This window comes from Botrytis byssoidea (genome assembly GCF_014898295.1).
Source record: "Botrytis byssoidea strain MUCL 94 chromosome Unknown BBYS_002, whole genome shotgun sequence".
In the NCBI taxonomy this organism is placed as follows: domain Eukaryota; kingdom Fungi; phylum Ascomycota; class Leotiomycetes; order Helotiales; family Sclerotiniaceae; genus Botrytis; species Botrytis byssoidea.
In genome coordinates, this window is record NW_024065843.1 from 2190911 (window position 1) to 2213156 (window position 22246).

The window sequence follows — 22246 nt, forward strand, 5'->3', positions numbered from 1 at the left end:
CTATTTGATAGTCGAAGTATATGAGTCTAGACAAAATAAGACGAGAATGGAATGGCTGGTAACTTATTCTTACCTACCTAGGTAGTATTCTCTCCTCACCCAACCATGCCTCATTCATATTAGACCTCCTCTCTTCTAATTCGATATCAATACCAATATCAAAACGTCCACCGCTTCATAAATGCAGCAAGCAGACTAGATAACTTCGCAGTAAGCATGCATAGGTACATACACATATATACATACATCTACCTACATGTATAATATACGGTATGTAACCAACCTGGCTCGTCTAGTATGTATACAAGCACGATTCAGAATAAACCACCCAACTGTCTATCCATTACCTACCTATCATTCATCTATCGCTCACCCATCCATCAGCCATCCATCACCTATCACTTCACCATCTTTTGCATGAAAAGTGTCCTAGTCCCTGCACAAGATGCCCTAGTCCTCCTAGTCCTTCCCGTTCCTAGTCGTATTATGTGATTAGTTTACACACACACAACCTTACCCCTCCAAAAAATCAATCTAACCAGTAGTTTCCCGAGCGTTGCCGCATTTCGCATTGTTCGCATATTCCTATTAAAGATTTTTTTTTTCCTTTCGAGTTAAATCAAATTTCTTGCTTGGTACCTAGGTCCGTATTATTATCATATTATACCCAACCAAAATACATCACGTACCATCCTCTTTTTTCCTTTTCCCTTTTTTTGCTTTCTCTCTTCTCTCTTCACCATGTCGACTTCCCCACAATCCCCAGAGTCAAATCAACCACTTCCCAACGCCCATCCTACTGAAGAAGTCCAAGATGCCTCCCAGAGACGAGAGTCCGAGTCCACCACCCGTTCCACCGAACTCTCCAGCGTCACCTTAAAATTACGCAAGGCCCTGCGCAACTTCCCCGACTTTCCCATCCCGGGCATCGATTTCGTCGATATCTTGCCGCTCTTCGCCAACCACGATCTCCACGAATCGTTAATTCGCGCTCTCGAGTTGCAAGTCTTGTTGGTGAATGGAGGAAAGAAGCCAGATGTGGTTGTGGGTTTGGATGCCAGAGGATTCTTGTTTGGTCCCTCGCTGGCTTTGAGATTGGGTGCTGGATTTGCTCCCGTCAGAAAGAGAGGAAAGTTGCCGGGCCCAACGGAAGAGGCAAGCTTCGAGAAGGAGTATGGTCAGGATTATTTCCAAATTCAGAAAGATGCTATTAAGCCAGGTCAATCGGTTTTGATTGTAGATGATATCATTGCTACTGGTAAGGTTTATCCGATCGATCACTCACCCACGAGAATTTACACAGACTTGTGGAATGAATCGTCTTGACAAACACGAATATGAATATGAATATGAATATGAATATGAATATATGCTAATATTTCATTCTAGGAGGAAGTGCTCAAGCCGCCGGAAAACTTGTCCAACAACTCGGTGGACATTGTATGGGGTATTTATTTATTTTGGAGTTGGATTTCTTGAAAGGACGTGACAAACTTTCCGCTCCCGTCGCAACATTATTACGCGATTAAATACTCACCAGGGAGGGGGAATCAAAAGTCACAAAACGTGTTGTTGGGCGTTGGTTGAGGGTACCAGGTATATTCATCACATAGACAGCATTGCATTATACATGATGAGGAGGATTGCTTGCACGAGGAGGTTCACCAGAAGAGGTAAAATGGTTTCTTTACGAACGGGAGGACTTTTGCATAAGGGTGCCAGATGTCTTTATCTTGGGGTTGACACTCATCCAGCGGAGAGTATTCAGCGAAGATAAGAGTAAGGACATTGACTTCGGATCAAATATTATCTTGATATCGATTTGGATGATATTTTGGGTTTTGGGATGGATGGATGGGTGGATGAATGGGGAACAGAACAGAAATATGGCAAAATCCAAGGCGAAACTCATAGATTCAATCCAAGTTATCTACCTGTCTTATCTTACCTTGCTATACAATATCATATATATCATCTATGGGTATCTATCATTGTAAACATTCACATGTTCACATCCATACGGCTGTGAATAACTTCAAAGTCATACCTACTCGTGTATCAAAGCATCATGACCTCTTCTTATTCTGTTCCTTTCCTCCGATCCCGTCATTTCTTCTCTGCCACCTAGTCTATCTTTCTACACATTTTCGCAATATAATCAATCCCATGCATCCCTCCAAAAATGTAATCTTACCAGATACCACCAGCGAACCCACAACATTAACACACAAGACAACACACACACACACACAACCCACACAACTCACTCACCCCATCCTTCACATCCCAATTTCCCAATCTTCTCGAAAATCCATTGTCTCGGAGAATATTCATATCGTCACATCATATCATCAGGCCTCATCCCACTTCACATTCCTCTCACGCTTCACCCCTCCAAAATCCCACTTTTTTTTTTCTTCACTTGTCTACGATACTCGTAGTAAGGTTACGTGCTTCATAGACTCCAAAGTCACCTGGGAACTTGTCAGGTTAATAAGCTCAGCAGTGGCTCAAGCCATCCATCAATCAAGTCAATGCATCCATCCCACTCATCCATGAACCCATGAACCCATCAATCCATCAATCCATCAATCCATCAATCCATCAATCCATCAATCCATCAATCCATCAAGCAAACCAAGCAAATCAAGCTCTCACCGATAAGGAAATCCAACCCAAATAAACTTTCACACTAAGCATTTCCCTACATACTACCTGGGTATTCACGGTATTCACGGTACTCTCAATCCCAGCATGATTGTAATTGGTCAGATAGCGCACCCTTTAGTAAATAAACAAATCCAATAAATAATCCACCCCGGCTGCGGCGCCAGCCTTGTTGAAATAATTTCTTTCTTTCGGTGAGGGGGGTGAGGATGGAGAGAGAGAGAGAGAGAGAGGAGTGGGAGAATCACTTGACGGAGTACGTCCCCTCTCTCTAATTAATAAAGTTCCGTTATTACTACCTACCGTGAGAAAATATTTCTCTCCATAAGGTTATTCCGCTTTCTGTCTGCAATCTGCAATTTGTATCTAAGATCAAGGGTATATACACACACACATATACACATACATAAATTTCAAATATCAATAACTTTTCTTTGCGCATACGAAGTACATAAGGTTCTCTCTCTGCTTCCTCTGGACTTGGTTTGTATTGTTTGTCTGTTTGTTGCTTTATATTGTTTCTTTCCTATCGTATACGCAAGTTGGATTTGGATTTGGATTCGGATTCGATAATACAATATACAGTTACGATTACCCTCGCAATTACAACTTCTCACAATACACATACATACATACATACATACATTTACATACATCCATATACATACAAACACACCGATACAAACTTCCTCAATCCACTCTTGCGTTCAGGAGGATCGAATTCGGATCTCCATATACCGACTTTCCTTCCGATCCAAAATATCCAGTCTCATACATCCGATACTGATATCCTACCCGTCTCATGGAATAACCTACAAAGAATAAGCAAATAAATGCCTTCGTTCTTCACCTTCGACCAAGGACGCGACCGCTTCCAAACCGAATCTTCTCCCCTCCTGGGTCGTTTCCGCGCAGTGCCAAATGCGTATACCACGAATGGGCGCACGCGCAGGAAATCTCTCTTAGGGTTCTCGATCGATGGGTTTGGCGGCGCGTTTGGAGGCAGAGATGAGGGGGATGAGGGAGGAGTGGATGGATATTATTGTGATGGGGATGAGGAGGAGGAGGGGGGAGTGTATGGGTGGAGAGGGAGAGTGCGGAAATGGGGAGGAGAGTTTCGGGATACGTGGATAGAGCCGAAGCAGAGGAGCGTGGCGGGGTGTGTCGAGAGGTGGTGGTGGAGGTGGGGGGTTTTGGTTGGGTCGCCGAGTGTTTTGGTGAGTGAGATGGAGGGAGTTTCTTTGGTTTTTTGGGTTTAGAGACTGGAATGCAGATTTTCATGCGGTGGAGATTGAAGGGGATAAATGCTTGGTTTATGAGAGGATATTTATAGGCGCAAGATTTGATGGGTGAGGCAATGCTTCTAGATCAATGTTCTTACGGTTCTTGATATTCCATCTTCTGATTTTCTACCTATGCTGTAGTGGCGGAGGTGGGCAAAGAAAGATGATGATACAATGGGTGGGAATTCCTCAATGTTAAAGCTTCTCTGCTTTTTGTTATCCCGCACTATACTATTCTGCACCCAAGCCAGTGTCTTTGTTAGGTAGATGATGATGGGGGCTAGCCCCCAAACCCCCATAGCTCGCTGCGCTCGGAAGTTCCCCTATAACATGTTAGTCAGCCTCCGCGGCAGTGGCCCCCGGAGGGCCAGCGGAGCGTCATTCAATGTTGAGCGGAAAAGCTGTCATGGTTTATTTGTTTATCTCTTAAGAAGTCACGAATGCTCAGATATATTGAAGAACTTCTACTAATCATTCGAGAATATTAGGCTGTTGCATGGTGTGCGCTACCGTTTCCACAATACGAATTTCCAGACGACGACAACATAGTGGATTCACCATTGGCCATCTTTGGACACAAGATACCAGGTCACGGAGAAGCTAGAGTTGAAATTAACTTTTGGTTCTTTCTATTCGTATATTATGGTTTCTATAACATAACAGCATTAATGTGGATTACGAAAGTCTTCAACATTTATTCGCTGAATTGGTATATTTGAGCTTCTTGGAGTTGATCTGTATATACACTAACATGTACTAGGTGGCCTAAAAGTCTTGGGTTTCCCCTCACAGTGTCTATTATTGCCGCAATGTCAATAGCAGCTCCAATACCTTTTTATTGTATACCCGAACTTCGATACATCACATCGCACAATACAGCATGGATATGCTGGACATTCTTCGCCATGGCAATGCCATTATTAGTTGCATTTGCTATCCTTCTTAATCATGAACGACATCTCGGTTTACGTAATCCTCTTTCGGAAACTCAACGACTTTTTACTTCTTCATGGTGGACAGGTGATAGTGATACAATAAACGCAAGGGATCGGCCACGAAGAGCAAATGTTATTCGAAGTCAAAGTGCTTTTGATCCAAATGCTTCTCTAGAGGTGGCTTTAGCATCAGATGATATTTATCGATCAAGAGATGCTCAGCGTATGTTGAGAAAACGTTGGTTGCCAGCAAGTTTTGTGAGATTTATGTGGTTTTGCTCGGCTCTCCTAATAGCTATATTGACTTACCTACTGGGAGAGACTTACGCAGAGATATACTTGCGAACATTACCACATAGCACGATTGAAACGCTCGTGTATGTTTATAGTTGGGTTGTGACGGTTCATTTACTGGATGGATTATGTGGGTGGATTTTAGGGGGTAACGAGGGGGAAAGAGTTGGCAGTTACCCCCTTGGTTGGATTTTTAAACTGTAAGATTCCTAATTCGTGTATTTCCTTGGAAAATTACTAACATTAACTCTAAGCTACTTCGCTCTCACCTACCAAACTTACGTCCGCGCTTTATATGCTCGTCTTCGATCACCACAACAATTCATCTACCTCCAAATAATGTCCTCTTCCTTCCTGATTCTCCTTGCTCCACTTACAATCTCCGCGCCCTTTCATTCGCTTCTCACTCTTCTCGGATTAAGCGGTCAATCATATACCGAATACCAGAAATTCTGCACTCGAAATATCTTCCTCCGAGGCTTGACCGAAAACGTCTCAATGCTTACTTTTCTCGGAAGTATCTTGGTCCTCCACTACGGTGCTAATAAAGACGTTTACCCCTACTTCGCTTTCGATACTCCAATTGCTCCACCAACAAACCAATCCCTCTCTTCAATCACCGAAAAATTCTTCCCTTCCATCCCACACATTCCTCATCATCTCCCCGCCTCAAACTCCCCTCCATTTAACGCACCTCCGCAATATGATTTCCGCCTCACGTTCTACGCGTCGACTGTAACGTGGGGCTGTGAAATTGTAGCGGGCTGGATAACGAGGAGAATTCTTTGGTGGGGATGGAAAATTAATGTGACGGCGGAGGGGAAAAGAGATTTGGCGGCGTGGCCGGAATTGTTGCCGACAGGTGTGGTGGTTATGGTGCATGTGTTGCAGAATATGCTGTTTAGTATTGTGAGGTTGGAGTTTCATTAAGGGTGGGGGTGAGGGAGAGAGATGAGAGGTAAGAGAGAATAGAGAAGGAGAGGAGAGAAGAGGTCGTTGGATATTATTATGAAGGAATGAATGAATGCATTTTTACTTTATGGTGTTTGAGCAGGGTGTTGGCTGGATTGTTTGCTTTTTTGTTGCTTCTTGTTTCTTTGTTATTTTTTCTTTTCGTTTTTCTTTCTCTAATTAAAATGTCCTCCTCGAAGTGCATTGCGTTGTGTCATCTCTCTCTCTTTTGAAAAGAAAAATTCTCGTTTCCCGTTTCGCGCTCTGAGATACCACTTACTTACTTAGATTGTTTAGTATAGATTAGATCAGGTTAGATTAGATTAGTTTAATACATGATGAAGAAATGAAGGAATGAAGAGTTACATGATGAGATGAAGAGATACATGATGGGATCATGATAAAGAAATCATGTATGTATGGGGATTTGAAAGGAGAAATTGGATATCGGAGAGGTTGTTTTGGAGAGGGGGGAGGGAGGGAGGAAGAAAGGAAGGGGAGGGGATTGGAAGTATAGGATGGAGAGCGAAGAGAGGCTGGATGAAATCATTGATTGTCCAATTGGTTAATCAGTTGGGCAGATGAAGAAATGAAGAGATGAAGAGACGAATAAATAAATAAATACACTTACAATTATAATTACATCTATCTATCTATTCATTCATTCATTTGTTTCCTAAGTTTTATTTATTATATTATGTCTATATATATATTCAGTTATATATCCATTTACATATCTATCTATAGACCTATCTATATACATCTATCTATATACCTATCTATATATCTATTCATATACTCATCTATATACTCATTTATACATCTATTTATATACCTATTCATTTCTCAAATCCTATTTTATTATACCTATCTATATATCTACTTATCTATACACCTATTCATACATCTATTTATATACTCATCTATACACTCACCCACACAACTATCTATTCACCTATATAGGAAAAAATCCAATCACTCCAACTATAGAAATGACATTCAAATTAACATTGAAATCTAAATCTAGGTAGGTAAATAAAGTAAAGATATAATACTATAAAAATCACAAGCGGGAAAATCTCATGTATACATATATACTATTTCGCTTGTTTTAGTGATTAATGTTATATAAGAATTATAGCCCCAGCTTATCGCACAGCACTCTATTTCATAACAAAATCCCAGCAAAAATATTGTTTTTTTTATATAAATTAATTTTTTTTAATTCTTTAATAAATCAAAGATATAATTTGAAAATTAATTATATAAATATTAATTATTATTAGTTTTTTTTAAAAAAATGAATGAATTATTTTTAATAATTTTTTGAATAAAGTTATAAGTATTCAAAATTGGAAATTTTTTGAAATCTTTAATGTATAATACTTTTTTTATACAAAAAAAATCACTTTTTTTCAATTTTTCAGAAATTCTAACTTTAAAAACCTACAATTTTCTACAAAAATTTATCAAAAATATTTTATTTATTTTTTTGAATTATTTTATTAATTTTTTATTATCAATATTAATTTTAATAATTCAATCTATTTATATATCAAAATAATATATAATTAAAAAGTTGAAAAAATAAGGATTTTTGGTATGTTTTTGCTAAGTGTGCGATAAGCCGGGGCCACAACTCTTATATATGTTATTAGATAGGTGGATATGTCATACATGTTAAATGTTGACTCCTTCATTTCAGAAATGCGGGGGGGGGAATTACAACGCTCATCTCTTGATGTATGTGCATGTTATATTTTTTAATATGCGACTTTGGAATCACATACATCCATACATACATCGCTTCTTATCATTCCTAACCTCTCATCTCCCGTCTTCATCTCCCATCTGTCATCTATAATCCTAAATTTAAGTTCTCCTCTCATCTTTGACCTCTCATCTCTATCTTTATCTACATATCTCATATCTCATATCTCATCTCTCATCTCTCATCTCCCTCAACCTCAACCTACTCCTCAAACCACCTAATCAAACTCCCTCTTCTCTCCCAACTTCCCCCAACCCTCCAATACATCCCTGTCAACATTACTCGCAAATTCCCTCTCGAAAATCTCTTCTCCCCCACAAACCCTCACCACCTCCCCCAATCTCGTCTTTACAAATTCCCACGCATTAACCTGATGAACCGGATCCACCATATTCCATTCCCTCTTCCTCTTATCTTCCTGAGTCTCACCCTCAAATACTTGTTGTTCTCCCCATATCAAATTATCTCCTCCGATATCATCTCTCCCCGCCATCATCTCACTAACAACACTCGTCCACATCGCAAAGAAATCCTGAAGTTTCGAAAGAATGATTTGCGTCATTGGCGAAGGTAATTCCAAAAGACGTGTCAGAGCCAGACAGCTCAATTTTTGTCTGTCGATGTTGGCCATACTGTCGAAATGACGGAACCACTCTTCACTTAACCATTTCCAGATATTTTCAAGATTGTTGTCGATACTCAAGAGGAGATTAGCGAAAACATTTGGATCTGCTAGTGCAATGCGAGCCAGAATGGTAAAGTAATCTGTCTCAACTACGTCATCCAATTTAGGATATTTACGCTCGGGGCCAGTAGTTTGATGAGCTTCCCAAGCATCACGAAGTCCCGAGAAGATTTTTTCCGTATATCCAGATTCGTGGAGATCTTTTGTGATTTGCGTAACACCATTGGAACCTCCTAATTTTTCAGCAGCACGAATCAAATCCTCGACGGTTGTTGTGACAAGGCCGGCCAAATCGCGCTTTGTAACTCCTAGTAGACTGGTCATATACGAGACAATTCGAAGTCGATTCGCATCACCCAGCATAGCTTCTGGTGCCAATAAAATATATTCGTTCACGATACCAAGAATGACTCGAAGATTATCAGAACCAAGTTCAAGTAAAGGAAATGCGCAATCGATGAGGGCTAGAACCTCGGGAGATGCAGGTGATGATGATTGGGCGAGGATTTGTGCCCACAAGTCAAGAGCTTCTTCCATAAGGTAGACTTGCATTTCTGAACCGGGTTCCACAGCGCGTTGAATTAGAGGTAAGATTAGCGAGTGATATCTTTCAGATTGACCTTGCATACAAGATACAAGAGTAGACATGATTGTTAATATGGCCTGTTTGAGGAGATGTTCTTCGCCAGAAGCTTCCCAAAGACCTGGTAGAATAGAAACAATTTGATCTGCATATGGAGAGATATGAGTTTCTAACCTGATAGCAATCATTCTAATTGTTTCCAATATTACCAATTTTGTTTCCGTATTCTCAACCTCTTGAATTAAAGCCATAGTGCGACCAAGTATATCAGGAGCATATGGTAGAAAAGGTTCAACGTGAAATTCGAAATCATCGACAATCGCCTTGAATTGACGAGCTGCAGTAATGCGAACGACATGATCATTGGTTTCATCTTCTGATTTAAGTAAGTGTTGAAAGATTTGATATACCAACGGTCTATTAGCTTGTGATATTCTGACAGGAATCCACTGGCCAAGTAGAATAGCAATTCGTCGACGAAGTACCTTCCAGCTTTGACCGGTTTGTTGAACATCATTAACTAAGGTTGAAGTAAGGAAGGTATCGAAGTCAAAGCTTTGATGTATAACGGCAGCAGATAATCCCATGGCAGTATACACAGCATCCTTGGTGACAACGGCTTGCCCATTACTACCTGTAACCGATTGGAAGTATTGTAACAGCGGTGCCACTAGAAGATCTTTGAAGTTGATGACGAGGTCCATGAATAACTTTTCCGCACAAGGTCGGACTTCAAATTCCCAAGTATCTCCACCACCTTCTTCACGTATCTCCCATTCATCCTCATCTTCTTCCCAAGCTTCCAAATCAACTTGACGAAAGACGAAGAATTTAGTAACGATAACACTTGCCATTTCGGCTATTAGTTGTTCAGAAAGCAATTGCGATTTGAGGAATGCTACAGCTTGTCGCTGTTCTTCTTTGACCTCGGGAGTTCGGTATTTGAAAGATTGTGTTGGACTAAATACCATCTTCATACAAGCTCGCAATAGAGTGAGACCTTTTAGACATAATTTTTCCATGATCGGTCTATCTTGTTTTGATCCATCATCAGTTGCCAACGCTTTGGCACTGAAATCCTGTGTTGCTGAGCCATAAGAATCTCCAAATTTAGAAACGAATCCCCAATATCCTCTTACCAAATCTATAGAATTAGGCAAGAGTGCGAACGCAGCAGGATGTGTATTTGACATTTGGACATGTAGTTTTGCAAATTGTACGAGGTGCTTCTCAGCTAGTTCCTTAGCAGGTGATGCCAAAACTGTGGATTCTTCATTTACTATTGTGAGGAGTTGACCAAACTGTTGTTGCGATTGTTGCCATATTTGTTGAACATCTTTATCATGATTTGGACTTTCATAACCCACAATAAGAAGTCGTCGAAGGATTTTGATCGCAATCAGACTGTTTTCCATAGCATTTATAGCACCCCCTTGATCATCTGAAGAATTCCCAGAGAGTAAACCAAGCCATTGTGAAACCTTCTGTGTATAAATGCCGCTCAACAAGAATACCATCTCCGGCGTGACTGATTGTAAGCTCGTTTGGGATCTCCTCAATCGGGCGGTAGCCAACTCTTTCACAATCTGTAGTAATATCAACATTCCTCTTTGTAGATGAAGTTGGTTTGTTTCGTTGGCAGTTCGCAGCATACTAATCAAACTCGTGAGAACATCCGGCCAATCCATAGGATAATCCACTCGGACTACTTTCGAAATCACCAAGGCATTTTGTAAAGCAAGTTGAGGATCGGACTCTTCGAATCCACTCTCCAGCAGATGTGATCGAATATTCTCTTTCTCTTCCGCGGTGATAGCATTTGGAGCTGTCTTTCGCCAATATTTATCGATACCATTTTTCAGTTGTATGACCGCAAGATATCTTACTTCGGAGGGTAGGGACTTATCGAGATATACTGCCTAAGCCAAAGTGTTAGTTGGGGTGCCCAAATTCCAACATTCATGGAGAAAATACCTGCAGTAAAGTATAGTATCCTCTCTGTGTCTTCCAAGCTTCTAGTTGTTGTGTCCCAGTTTGGATAGCTAGCTGTTGAGAGGACCCTGCCGACTGCAAGGCTAGATATACCTGTTGAGGGTTTAGAGGAGCTGCCTCACCAGGAACTTCGATCGCAAACGCCATAACGAAAATGTTTAAACTTTCACAAGATGTCAAAGAATGCAATGATCTTCAAGAGACGAAAGAAAGTTGTGTTGTATTATTGAAACTGCGCCCCACCACGAGCTGTTTTTCTTGAGGGTCTCTATCAACCTTACACCGAAAGGTTAACTTTTTGTTCGAGCTTCTTTTTTTGAGTGACACTTCACTTCAGCCTCGTCAGTGTCAATGCTCCACCAGGATTCAGCAAACATGAGATTTTATTATTCTCAACGTGAAGCAATAATTGTACGAAATTGACATTCGAGTTTCATAATGAATTATCGTCAATCGTCTCATATGTTTGTATCAAAATCATCCGAATTATGGAAGGACGTTCAAATTTTTGAGGTTCCGATTTGGCACCCATATCATCCTAGAACATCTTTTCGACCCCAATAGATGAGGGGAACAATACGAGTTCCCCTCATCTCTCAATGATTATGACGATATTATACATGAATACCTAGGGTATCATCAGGTTACATTTCATCCAAGACCAGAAAAGGAAACGAAACGATTGTGAGGCCCTGGCAACATCAACAAAAATCTAAATCACTTATCTGTATCTTCACAATTTCCAACCATGACATCTCTTCCTTCAACTTACAAAGCTCTACGCTTCAGTACCCTTGCAGGCCCTCTTACCATTGAGGATCAGGATGTCTCATCACTCCAAACTCCGAAAACTCTCCTGATAAAAGTCCATTTCGCGTCTATAAATCCTGTTGATACACAATTATGGCGTGCAGGAATAGTATCCGTAGTCTCTGGCTCGAAAGGCATGGGGCGTGATTTCTCCGGTACCATTGTAGCCATTGGAGATCAGGTGAAAGGAAATTGGTCTATTGGAGATGAAGTCTTTGGGTTGTTATTTCAAGTTGTATGTTTGTTCATCTGTTCATATTTTGGAGGGACTTGGGAGACAATTAAGATGTGTTACTGATAGGAACAGTTCGGCCAAGGAACTTTCAGTCAATACATTGCTGTTAATCCAGCTTCAGACCCAGTGGTCAAAAAACCTAATTGTCTATCTCATGAAGCCGGTGCATCGATTCCTCTCGTTGCATTAACCATGTTTGCGGCTTTGGATTGGCTTCCCGCAGTTAGAAGTGATTCACAGAGAAAAGTGATCGTACGAGGAGCATCAGGAGGGTGTGGTTCATGGGCTGTTCAATGTGAGTGTTTCTTCACTCAATGTTGGGATTTCTCCATATATTATAAAATGACATTAACACATCTTCAAGTGGCCAAAACCCTCTACGATTGTCACGTCACAGCTATCTGCTCCTCTAAGAATATTGAGTATGTCAAAAGTCTAGGGGCAGATGAAATAATAGATTACACCTCCGACCCAGTTCTCCAAACATTAATCAACAGCAAGAATACTTCAACAGAATACGATCTACTAATAGATTGCGTGGGAGGACCAGACCTCATACCTTCCTACGTGCGTCCTCCCCCCCTTTCGCCAGATCTCAACCCCCCCCCCCCCCCCCCCCCCCCCCTACTACCTTCTCCTCTCCCCTCCAATCCCCCAATACCTAATACTATCCCTTAACACCTAACACCCACACAGAAAACTCTCCTCCACCCCCACGGTGCCTACACAACCATCGTCGGTGACAAAACCGACGTGAAAGGTCTCGGCGGACCCGTGACATTCTTCAAAAATCCCATACAAATCTGGCGTTACATATCGGGCTTCATATGGGGTCCTCGCTATGCCGTGATATCTCTTCATACCAAATCCGAGTATCTGGAAAAGATAGTTGGATTGGCTGAGAGAGGAGAGGTGAAGATTGAGATCCAGGAGGTGATTAAGGATGCGTTGAATGAGGAGACGGAGGGATGGAAGAGAGCTATTGAGATTATTGAGAGTGCAAGGGTCAGAGGAAAGGTTGTTCTGGAGATCTTGTGATGTGGAGGAGTGATTATAAATTATACGATAATAATATAATAATTAATTCTCGTAGTATAGCTTTCAGTCCAGGAAATGGATCTAGTTTTTGGTCCCAATTGAGACAACTTGCATTTATAACTCCTGTTAATCGTCCAGCAATTCGAAAGTAAAATTTCAACATAGGAATCATCATGTGTAGTGTGATAACCGAATACATTCTGTTTGTTGATGTAGTTGGGAGATCCAAGTTTCATATGAAGAACTTAAGCATATGAATATGCATGTGAATCTCATAACTCAGCCACAATCTTCTACCTCTTTTTTCACTTCATTCAATCCATCTCTTTCTTTTCTTCTTCGCTCAATCCAGGACCCCAATTCTCCCCATATCTTCTCCTTTTCCGCAGGCGACAATGATGCTGCCAGTCCAGACGTACTAGATGCCACAAAAAGCCTAGCTCCTCCCCATGAATCTCCAACATTTATCACTCCCAAATTCTCTTCTTCCGATTGCCACCCATACTTGAACTCATCCTTTGCCATAGGTTTCCCCTTCTTGACTCTCCACACACTCTCCCAGATACCCTTCCCAACCAATGCCACAACCTCCGGTCTATAAGCCCTAATCTTCTCTTCCAACAAACTCACTCCCTCGTCCATTTCTTTTTTCGACAACTCCCCTCCATTTCTTGTAGGTCTTTCCACAATATTTGTATTTCCTAAAGAATATAACTCTGGTAGCTTGAAATCATCCTCCGCCTTCAAAAGTCGAGTGGTACAACCTGATGAATAGAGTAGTTTCCAAAAACGATTAGAGGGATGTGCATATGCGTGGCCAACTTGAGCGGTTAATAAACCTGGATTAAGACCTACGAAAAGACACAAAAGATTAGGTGCTATGACATCGGGGAGAAACGAAAGATGCGCGTAGTGAGATGGAGGTTTGTAGCCTCCGCCAGCGCGAGAACGACGTTTTTTTGCTGGAGAGGGCTTGCTTGCTGGGGTTGCGGAAATTGACTCCAGCCTGCGTTTTAGAGGAGAAGGGGTTGCGTTTACATATTCAGGAGCTTCGACTGGGCACATTGTAGGTGATTGCCTCTTTCGAACACTTGTTGGTACGGGCGAAGTCATAGGGGAGGGCGTACAATCGCCACGCAGCCCCATTTCAATGGATCGATCATGCTGCTCACTCATTTCTTGAGGGAAATTGCACCCAGCTTCATTATGTGACGTTCCATATTCATGCTTCCTGTGTTCATGCGTTCCCTGCTCAGGCGATTTGCAATTCCAAGCTTCCAACCGGTTGCTTTCGGATTCTGATTGAGAGCCTGCTGTGACATCGGGAGCGTCGATACAGAATTCCTGCTTCAGAGGAGAAAGAGATGATTGTGAGGTTGATGAATTTGACAGAAGATTACGGGGAGTTGTTCGGGAACTATTTCGGTGAGGGCGTAGCGGCCGGCTTGGAGAGTATGTGAATGAAGAGAGATCTAATTTTCCTTGAAAGCTTGGTGCTGTTATGTTAGGTGCAGCATCTGCTTCTATCTCTGTCTTCTTGAAGTATTTGGAGTCCACTTGTTTACCCATATTGTTGGGCAGTGGATACGATGTTAGGGTTCTGATGAGTATTCGAATAGATGTACAAGATAAATCTGCCGAGTCAGCATTTTAAGTAGGAGATAGCAATGACGTCTGTCGATACGACGAATTCTCCAGAAGAGTTATTACCACAATTGCGATACAAATATAAGTAACACGAAGGTTACTCGTATTTGTTGCATGCAAAGCTTTTTAATATCCTCAGCATACTGACAATGCATGAAGAAAAAAATCCAAATGCGTCGTGTCATGTACAGAAGAAAGAAAAGAAACGATACCCAATTAATATAAATAGAATGGTAAGTTGTTCTAGCGACCCTCATTATTTACTTATTCGTATATGACGGTGAGTGGATGGTGGGGCTGGGCTGTGCGGTGCCTTCCCTCAATAAGACACATAGAAACAAAAAGTTATATAAATTCCATTTCCCCTGATTTAATTGATTCTTGAATTTCCCAGTTTCCAAATCCTTCATCCCCTATACATTACGATACCATTCTTTACATAAGACGAAATCATGGAATCCGTTCAGAAAGTCCTCGATACATTGCACATTGGAGGCAAGACACAAACTGCCCCTCCTAGAGAGCCCAGCTCCACCGAATTTGAACAGCTTAAGGAGAAGTACACCAAAGCAAAGCAAGACCAGGTTTTTGCATTTTACGATACCCTCGAAGCTGCAGAGAAAGCTGCTCTCTATGAACAACTTTCCAATTTCGATCCTGAATATATCAACAAAATCACCGATGCAGCTCTCAACCCACCCAAGACCCAAGATGCCGACAAAGAAACTGGTCTCGAACCACTCCCTGAATCTGCGACTGCCAGTATCCTCGATTCAAAAGCTGAAGATATTGAGAAGTGGTATGAAACAGGTTTGGACTTGATTGCTGAAAATAAGGTTGCAGTGGTACTCATGGCTGGTGGCCAAGGAACCCGTTTAGGAAGTTCAGCTCCAAAGGGTTGCTTCAATATTGGTCTACCTTCCGAAAAATCCCTTTTCCAAATACAAGCAGAACGTATTCGCAGAGTTCAGAGATTGGCACATAAGAAGGCTGGTTATGCAGCGGATAAAAAGGTGATTGTTCCATGGTATGTGATGACCAGTGGACCAACTCGAGGACCTACCGCAGATTACTTTGAGGAAAATAAATACTTTGGTTTGGAAAAGGAGAATGTTATTATCTTCGAACAAGGTGTTCTCCCTTGTATTTCGAATGATGGTAAAATTCTTTTGGAGAGTAAGGGTAGGGTTGCTGTTGCACCAGATGGAAACGGTGGTATCTACCAAGCCATCGTCACATCAAATGTCATGTCTGACATGACAAACCGGGGCATTCAACACATTCACGCTTACTGCGTAGACAACTGTCTCGTCAAGGTAGCAGATCCAGTATTCATTGGATTTTCAGCTTCTAAAGATGTGGACATTGCTACAAAGGTTGTGCGCAAGAGAGATGCTACCGAATCTGTTGGTCTGATCCTTCTCAAGAATGGCAAGCCAGATGTTGTTGAATATTCTGAAATCGACAAGGAGACCGCAGAAGCTAAAGATGCCAAGCAACCGGATGTCTTGAAGTTCAGAGCAGCAAATATCGTTAATCACTACTACTCTTTCCGATTCTTTGAATCGATCCCTCAATGGGCTCACAAGTTGCCTCACCATGTTGCAAGAAAGAAGATTCCTTACGTGGATACTGAGAAGGGTACAACTGTCAAACCCGAGAAACCAAACGGTATCAAACTTGAGCAATTTGTTTTCGATGTTTTCCCAATGTTGGAACTCAACAAATTTGCTTGTATGGAGGTCAAACGCGAAGATGAGTTCTCACCACTGAAGAACGCGAGGGGTACTGGTGAAGATGATCCAGATACTAGTAAGAAACATATTATGGATCAAGGAAAACGATGGGTACAAGCTGCAGGTGCTACTGTTGTCGGTGAGAGCACCGATGATGGTATTGAAGTTTCTCCATTGATCAGTTACGTAAGTCAACCATTCACTTGTCCTATGCCGCTCGATTCAACAAAGCTAACATGTCTATAGGGTGGAGAAGGATTGGAGAAGCTGAAGGGTCAGACCATCACTGCCCCAGCTGTCTTGGAGAAGGAGCTCTCATAAATAGCTTGAAAAGGTCAAATGAACAATCTAGGATATTTTTGGTTTGGCTATAAGCTCTGATAGCAATACTATCATTCAATACAAGCGAGATATTTCGAAGCAAAGTTGATGATTAAAAGTTTTAATACAAGATATCAATAACACCAGAATATCTACCGTAATTTTGGTGACTGTCCAATACTTCCCATATCCATATCCGAGGAGAACAATCAAGCTGCGATCTCAGCCCTTGAGGCGAGAATCAGCTCAGACTTTTGGAACAAAGAAATACTTCTAGTGTGTATCCTAAGCCTCCATTGCTGAACTAAGAGGATAAGCCTTGCTCCATGACCATATTTTGCCTCCACACATCTTTTGAAGATTTTCTAGAAGATTTCTAGTCTAGTGGTCATGCATTCATCAACAGCCAGCAAGCGTACCCGTGGAAAAACTACCGGTTATAACAAAAAGTCCAGATGATCAACCCCGCCATTGTGATTGGTAATCAATGGCTACATAAATCGGATCTATGTATCCGTCGCTCATCTCCACATCACGTGTTGGAATTACACGATACGATGTAATTACCGTATATATGGAAGCTGGGAAGAGAAGTGCATGAGGTGGAGATGGAAAACTGGGAAAAGGTGGTGGAGGCATCGTGCTACTTACTGGATATGCTTAAATTTTCCTCCGTCTTACCCCTAGATTAGAGGATCTCACTTTAATCTTACATCACTTTTTTGATTCAAAATCAGAGGGGGATAGATGGGATGGGTGTGGAAACTTGTTTTACATAAGGTTGGTTACCTGAGTATTCAATCAAGATTATGGTTGCTATCAATCAATCGTGATCAGAAGGGAAGGGACGAGAAACAATTGATGGTTAAAGTTATGATGATTTGTTAGTTCGTGCTATTCTACATCCATCCACATCTACCATATCTACCGGTAATCATCGTCTTTACCCTCCTAGGTAGGTATCGTATACTCATCGAAAAACATCAAGTAAGACGCCCGCTGGCCCGGTAATAACGATTAACTAAAAAACTGTTATACTTTTATCACGTGTAATTACTAAATTAGCTTAGCTTAGATTAGCTAATCCTGTGCCAATATCTTGGCCCTTGGCACCATTCTAATTCTACATCTTTTATTCCACACTTAAACCTCACAAAAACCTTCCAATTACCCTAAATGACATCTGCCAAGCCACTCGTGGCAGTGCCAGGCAGCGCGTCCAAAGAAGTGAAATGGATTCCCAAGAGAGGTGTGAAATGTGAAATGGGAATGTGAAATGTGATCCATGGATGGAGGAGAAACTAACAAGTGATGCAGGTGAGGCGAATCATAAGGCAAATCTTGGCGGTGCTCCGGATCAAAATCGGGAACCCTAAGAGGTAATAAGTTATCAATGATGTAGGTACTACGATAGATAGGTATATATCAACTGACTTCCCCCCGGACGCGATTTTGCTGGAGATTTTTCTAAATTGCAAGCAAGTGACGTTCGAAAGTGAAGTTTGCAAACACATCAGCATCACGAATCATATTCCGGTGAAACAAAGCGCACTTTTGGAAACTTTTAAAGTTTGAGTCGCATATCGATTTTCTTATCGGTGTATTGTATTTGGTGTTTACATCTACATCTACATCTACATCTACATCAATATTATCGATTCCATTTTATTCAACTGGGGAAGAATAATATTTTAATTGCTTACTTCTTTTATCCTTCAAGTATCGCATTACGATAGCATAGAACTCTTCAGCAATCGATTTCTCACAAGAAACACTAATAAATATCCTCACCTAATCAACCATGAGGACGGATTTCTGGACCGTAGCACTGCTACTCTTCTCGTCCACTCCCTCATTTGCGCATCCGCAATATATTCCCTCTGCAGAATTGATCACACGCGATGCAAACGCACAGCCTGTAGTCGAAGCCGAAGAATTCACATACTATTCTCGCGAGGAGAAACGGGGTGGCGATTTGTTTAAACGCAAGGGTGGAGGAGGCGGTGGCGGTAAGGGAGGAGGTGGAAGTTCGAGTAGTGGCAGTAGTAGTAGTAGTGGAAGCAGTGGAAGCAGTTCTTCTTCAAGGTATGTTCATGGGAATTTTCTTCTTTCTGATTTTGAGATTTATGGAATGGATGACTGTGACGAGATGTGATGCGAACGAATTTTGAGAAGGGCCATTGAGGGACCAACTCGGCTGTTGGGGGTAGAGCACCGAGATTCGGTGTTTGGGCGGAATGTACTGGATTGAGTTCGGAAGAATCAAGCTCTAACATGATAGTAAAATAGTTCTGGTTCTTCGTCTGGAAAGGGAGGTGTCACATCATCTTCCTCTTCGTCGGGTGGTGCTACGAAAGCTGGCTCGGGTCCCGCGCCTGCTTATGGTGGGGGGAGATATGTATGTACCTTTCCCAAAGATTCAGGTATTGATTACTAACACACAAATAGTATGGCGGAGGAGCAACAACACCATATTCCTCCGGTGCTCGTTCACCTCTCGGAATTGCGCCTGTCTTCCTCGGTTTGGGTGCGCTGTCCATCTTCCCCGGTCTCTGGCTCTACGGCGCCTACAGCTATCCATACCACAATCCCTATGCCTTCCGCAACCACTCGGCTACCCGCAACGGCACCAACACCACATCTGCCACTATCGAAACCCGTCAAGATTCAGACACGACGGGTGTCGACCAGAAAAAACCAGTCACATGTCTCTGTGCTGCATACAGTGAGTGCGGATGCGACGATAGTGGAAACTCGACATTCCTGGATCAGATAATCGGAGATGGAAGTTATGACGCCTTGAACAAGTCGCTCGTCAATGTTGCGGATGTCAATGGTACATCGACGATTCTAATTAATGGTACGTTGCCTAATGGAACGACTGCGAGTGGTGGATCGGATTCAGCGGCTGGGAGGACGATAGTAGAGGGTTTGGGTTGGTGGGTTATGGTTGCGACGGTTTTCGCTACTTGCTTTGCTATTTGATTTCTTCCTTACGATATGGAGAATCAAAAGAAACAGAATTGAAGAATAAGTCAAGATAACCTGGGATTTGTTTTCCCAGTACACTTGCAAGCAGTTCAGGGGAAACACGAAATTTCATTGTATATTTTCAACACAAACATGGGCGGTATCATTCTTCTTTTCTGGCGTTTCAAAACGATGGGAAAGGGGGATTGAAATGAAATGGAACAAACTGGGAAGATGGGAGATGAAGTTATGACCCACGATACGTTTGTATTACTAGTATTCATGAGATCATGGCGGTTTGGCGATGTTATTGATGGATGGCTGAGGGATGAGGGATATATTTGAGGGATAAATATATCCCTCAATAGAATCCCTCAATAGAATATAATATGAGGGTAACGTGAGCAGAGCAGTAAATGCTGGGATAGGCGATGGCTTTTGGATAATATAAATTGTGTGTTTCATTTCTCCATCTCAAGCTGTGAGCGAAAAATGAACGAATGAACGAATGATTCGAGTGAGGTTTGTGTATATATTAGTGGAAGTATGGACGCTTTATTTAATGTTCAGCGACTCCTTCATCGTTCGGTTAAAAAATGGGACAGAAAATGAGGTTGTAAATATCGTCTCGCGGGTGTTCCTCTCCGTGAGATATTTTAGATTCTATATGTGTACATTTTATTCTATCTATCTATTTTGTTCCGTTTTATTCCATCCAATTCTATATTACACCCCTCACGCCGATGCAAAACTCCTCGCTTTACGTCGTCGAATCAATTCTCCTAACGGTATCTCATCTTCATCCACAATATCCGCTTCTTCATCCACCCCATAATCTCTCAATCTATCACCTTCCGAATTCGTCCAGCCTTCTTCTCCGTCGAGTCCCTCTTCATATTCTTCACTTTCATCTTCATTCTCCTCCTCTGCGCCATCTTTTTCATAATATCCATCTCCATTATTGACAGTGCCTCCTGCATCATCCTTCTTCCAGCGTTTCAAATCCGCTTCTTGACGCTGTCTAAATGCATCTCGTTCTTCCTCTACACTCCCATAGACTTTCTCTTCCATTGGGATAGTTTCCACACCCACACATCCCGCTCTCCTCCCCAACTTATCCGGATCCGGAGGCGGCCACATGCCCACCCTATCATTAAATCCATTTTCCTCCCACGTCCCCGCACTCTCTAGACTTGGTCCGCCTGCAAGCGGATTGAACCACATAAGGATATTCGCAGCCCCCATCGCTTGCACAATATTCTCCCAAATACCTATATCGAAGGGGAATTCCACTTTGTGCACTCTGACTTTGCGTCCTCCATTGGCATACACATAGCCGCGCATATTTCTCGATTTCGAGCGCTCGATAACCGCATCGTGGCGTTCGATTTCCCAGGCTTCGATCATGTAGATGTTTGTTGCGAGGGAGTAGACGGTGCGCAGAAAGAGGAGGGACATGGCGAAGAGGGAGAGCCCAGCGGAGCAGATTATTACGAAGAGAAAGGTGAGGGAGGTGGTTGAGGGTCCTAAGTAGGAAGGAAGAGTACTTTCGGAAATGACGTAGCCGATTCGGATACAGAGAAAGTAGGCGAGGATGAGGAGGGAAAACACGGCGTAGAAGAGAAAGCGGACGAAATGGGGGAAGGTGATGTGGGAGACGCAGTTGTTGGTCCAGGGACAGTGGTGGTCCATTTTTGGAATGCAGCTAGAGGGTATTAATACTGATACTTATTCAGAGTTGACTTAGAAAAGTAGAATGAGAGACGGGGAGATATACCGTTTACATTGTTTACAATGATGTGCTCTGGGCGGCTTCACCGCATCACATTTCTTACACCATCTCACATTTTCCCACTCTATCTTTTCTAAGCCTTCACCTTCTCCAATAGCCTTCTCATCCCTCCCGTCCTTCTCCGTTTCCTTCTCAATCTCATTCGCAACTTTATCAACCCAGCCCTTTTCCCCCGGATCAACAGAACAGGTCTTCCAATAACACCATATCATAGCCCACGCACTTGCATTGAAAACCACCGTTTCCCCGGTACTCAGAGCCCCGGGCTCGAGATAATGGAATAGTATCTGGGATCCATAGACGAGAAATATCATGTGGAAGTAACAAAATGGTTGTGCGAGATCGGTTATCTTATTGATTCGGCATTTGGATAGAAGGGAAAGACGCGTTTGCGTCATGGCGAGGTGAGGTGTTTACATGAACTGAATTATTTGTGTTAATGGATATTGATATTGATATCGAATCTTGAAGCTTTGTAAGGAATATCGGGACGAAACCCCTAAATTCATGCATGTATGCGAGTACGTACTAGGTAC

General features: G+C 42.1%; 8 protein-coding genes across 8 annotated transcripts; 5 read left to right on the forward strand and 3 right to left on the reverse strand.

The window, feature by feature from the left end:
- Positions 1 to 741: 741 nt before the first annotated feature.
- On the forward strand, positions 742 to 1529 carry EAE97_001405 (uncharacterized protein; the record flags this gene model as incomplete). Its single annotated transcript, XM_038871916.1, has 2 exons — positions 742 to 1258; positions 1390 to 1529. 2 exons carry the CDS (start codon positions 742 to 744, stop codon positions 1527 to 1529), a joined length of 657 nt encoding a protein of 218 aa, XP_038737817.1.
- A 1971-nt stretch (positions 1530 to 3500) lies between these two features.
- Positions 3501 to 6584, forward strand: EAE97_001406 (uncharacterized protein; the record flags this gene model as incomplete). Its single annotated transcript, XM_038871917.1, has 4 exons — positions 3501 to 3884; positions 4439 to 4659; positions 4711 to 5379; positions 5434 to 6584. The coding sequence occupies 4 exons, from the start codon at positions 3501 to 3503 to the stop codon at positions 6107 to 6109; spliced, it is 1950 nt and encodes a 649-aa protein (XP_038737818.1). The 3' UTR covers positions 6110 to 6584.
- Positions 6585 to 8118: 1534 nt separating this feature from the next.
- EAE97_001407 (uncharacterized protein) lies at positions 8119 to 11308 on the reverse strand (the record flags this gene model as incomplete). The annotated part of the gene is made up of 2 exons (XM_038871918.1): positions 8119 to 11088; positions 11144 to 11308. The coding sequence occupies 2 exons, from the start codon at positions 11306 to 11308 to the stop codon at positions 8119 to 8121; spliced, it is 3135 nt and encodes a 1044-aa protein (XP_038737819.1).
- A 601-nt stretch (positions 11309 to 11909) lies between these two features.
- On the forward strand, positions 11910 to 13244 carry EAE97_001408 (uncharacterized protein; the record flags this gene model as incomplete). Its single annotated transcript, XM_038871919.1, has 4 exons — positions 11910 to 12206; positions 12279 to 12501; positions 12571 to 12773; positions 12903 to 13244. 4 exons carry the CDS (start codon positions 11910 to 11912, stop codon positions 13242 to 13244), a joined length of 1065 nt encoding a protein of 354 aa, XP_038737820.1.
- A 279-nt stretch (positions 13245 to 13523) lies between these two features.
- On the reverse strand, positions 13524 to 14813 carry EAE97_001409 (uncharacterized protein; the record flags this gene model as incomplete). Its single annotated transcript, XM_038871920.1, has 1 exon — positions 13524 to 14813. The coding sequence occupies one exon, from the start codon at positions 14811 to 14813 to the stop codon at positions 13524 to 13526; it is 1290 nt and encodes a 429-aa protein (XP_038737821.1).
- Positions 14814 to 15343: 530 nt separating this feature from the next.
- On the forward strand, positions 15344 to 16948 carry EAE97_001410 (uncharacterized protein; the record flags this gene model as incomplete). Its single annotated transcript, XM_038871921.1, has 2 exons — positions 15344 to 16813; positions 16874 to 16948. The coding sequence occupies 2 exons, from the start codon at positions 15344 to 15346 to the stop codon at positions 16946 to 16948; spliced, it is 1545 nt and encodes a 514-aa protein (XP_038737822.1).
- A 1801-nt stretch (positions 16949 to 18749) lies between these two features.
- Positions 18750 to 19933, forward strand: EAE97_001411 (uncharacterized protein; the record flags this gene model as incomplete). Its single annotated transcript, XM_038871922.1, has 3 exons — positions 18750 to 19033; positions 19238 to 19346; positions 19397 to 19933. 3 exons carry the CDS (start codon positions 18750 to 18752, stop codon positions 19931 to 19933), a joined length of 930 nt encoding a protein of 309 aa, XP_038737823.1.
- A 607-nt stretch (positions 19934 to 20540) lies between these two features.
- EAE97_001412 (uncharacterized protein) lies at positions 20541 to 22241 on the reverse strand. The gene is made up of 2 exons (XM_038871923.1): positions 21696 to 22241; positions 20541 to 21623 (listed from the first exon to the last, which is right to left on the reverse strand). Exons 1-2 carry the CDS (start codon positions 22106 to 22108, stop codon positions 20654 to 20656), a joined length of 1383 nt encoding a protein of 460 aa, XP_038737824.1. The 5' UTR covers positions 22109 to 22241; the 3' UTR covers positions 20541 to 20653.
- Between the last annotated feature and the right edge of the window lie 5 nt (positions 22242 to 22246).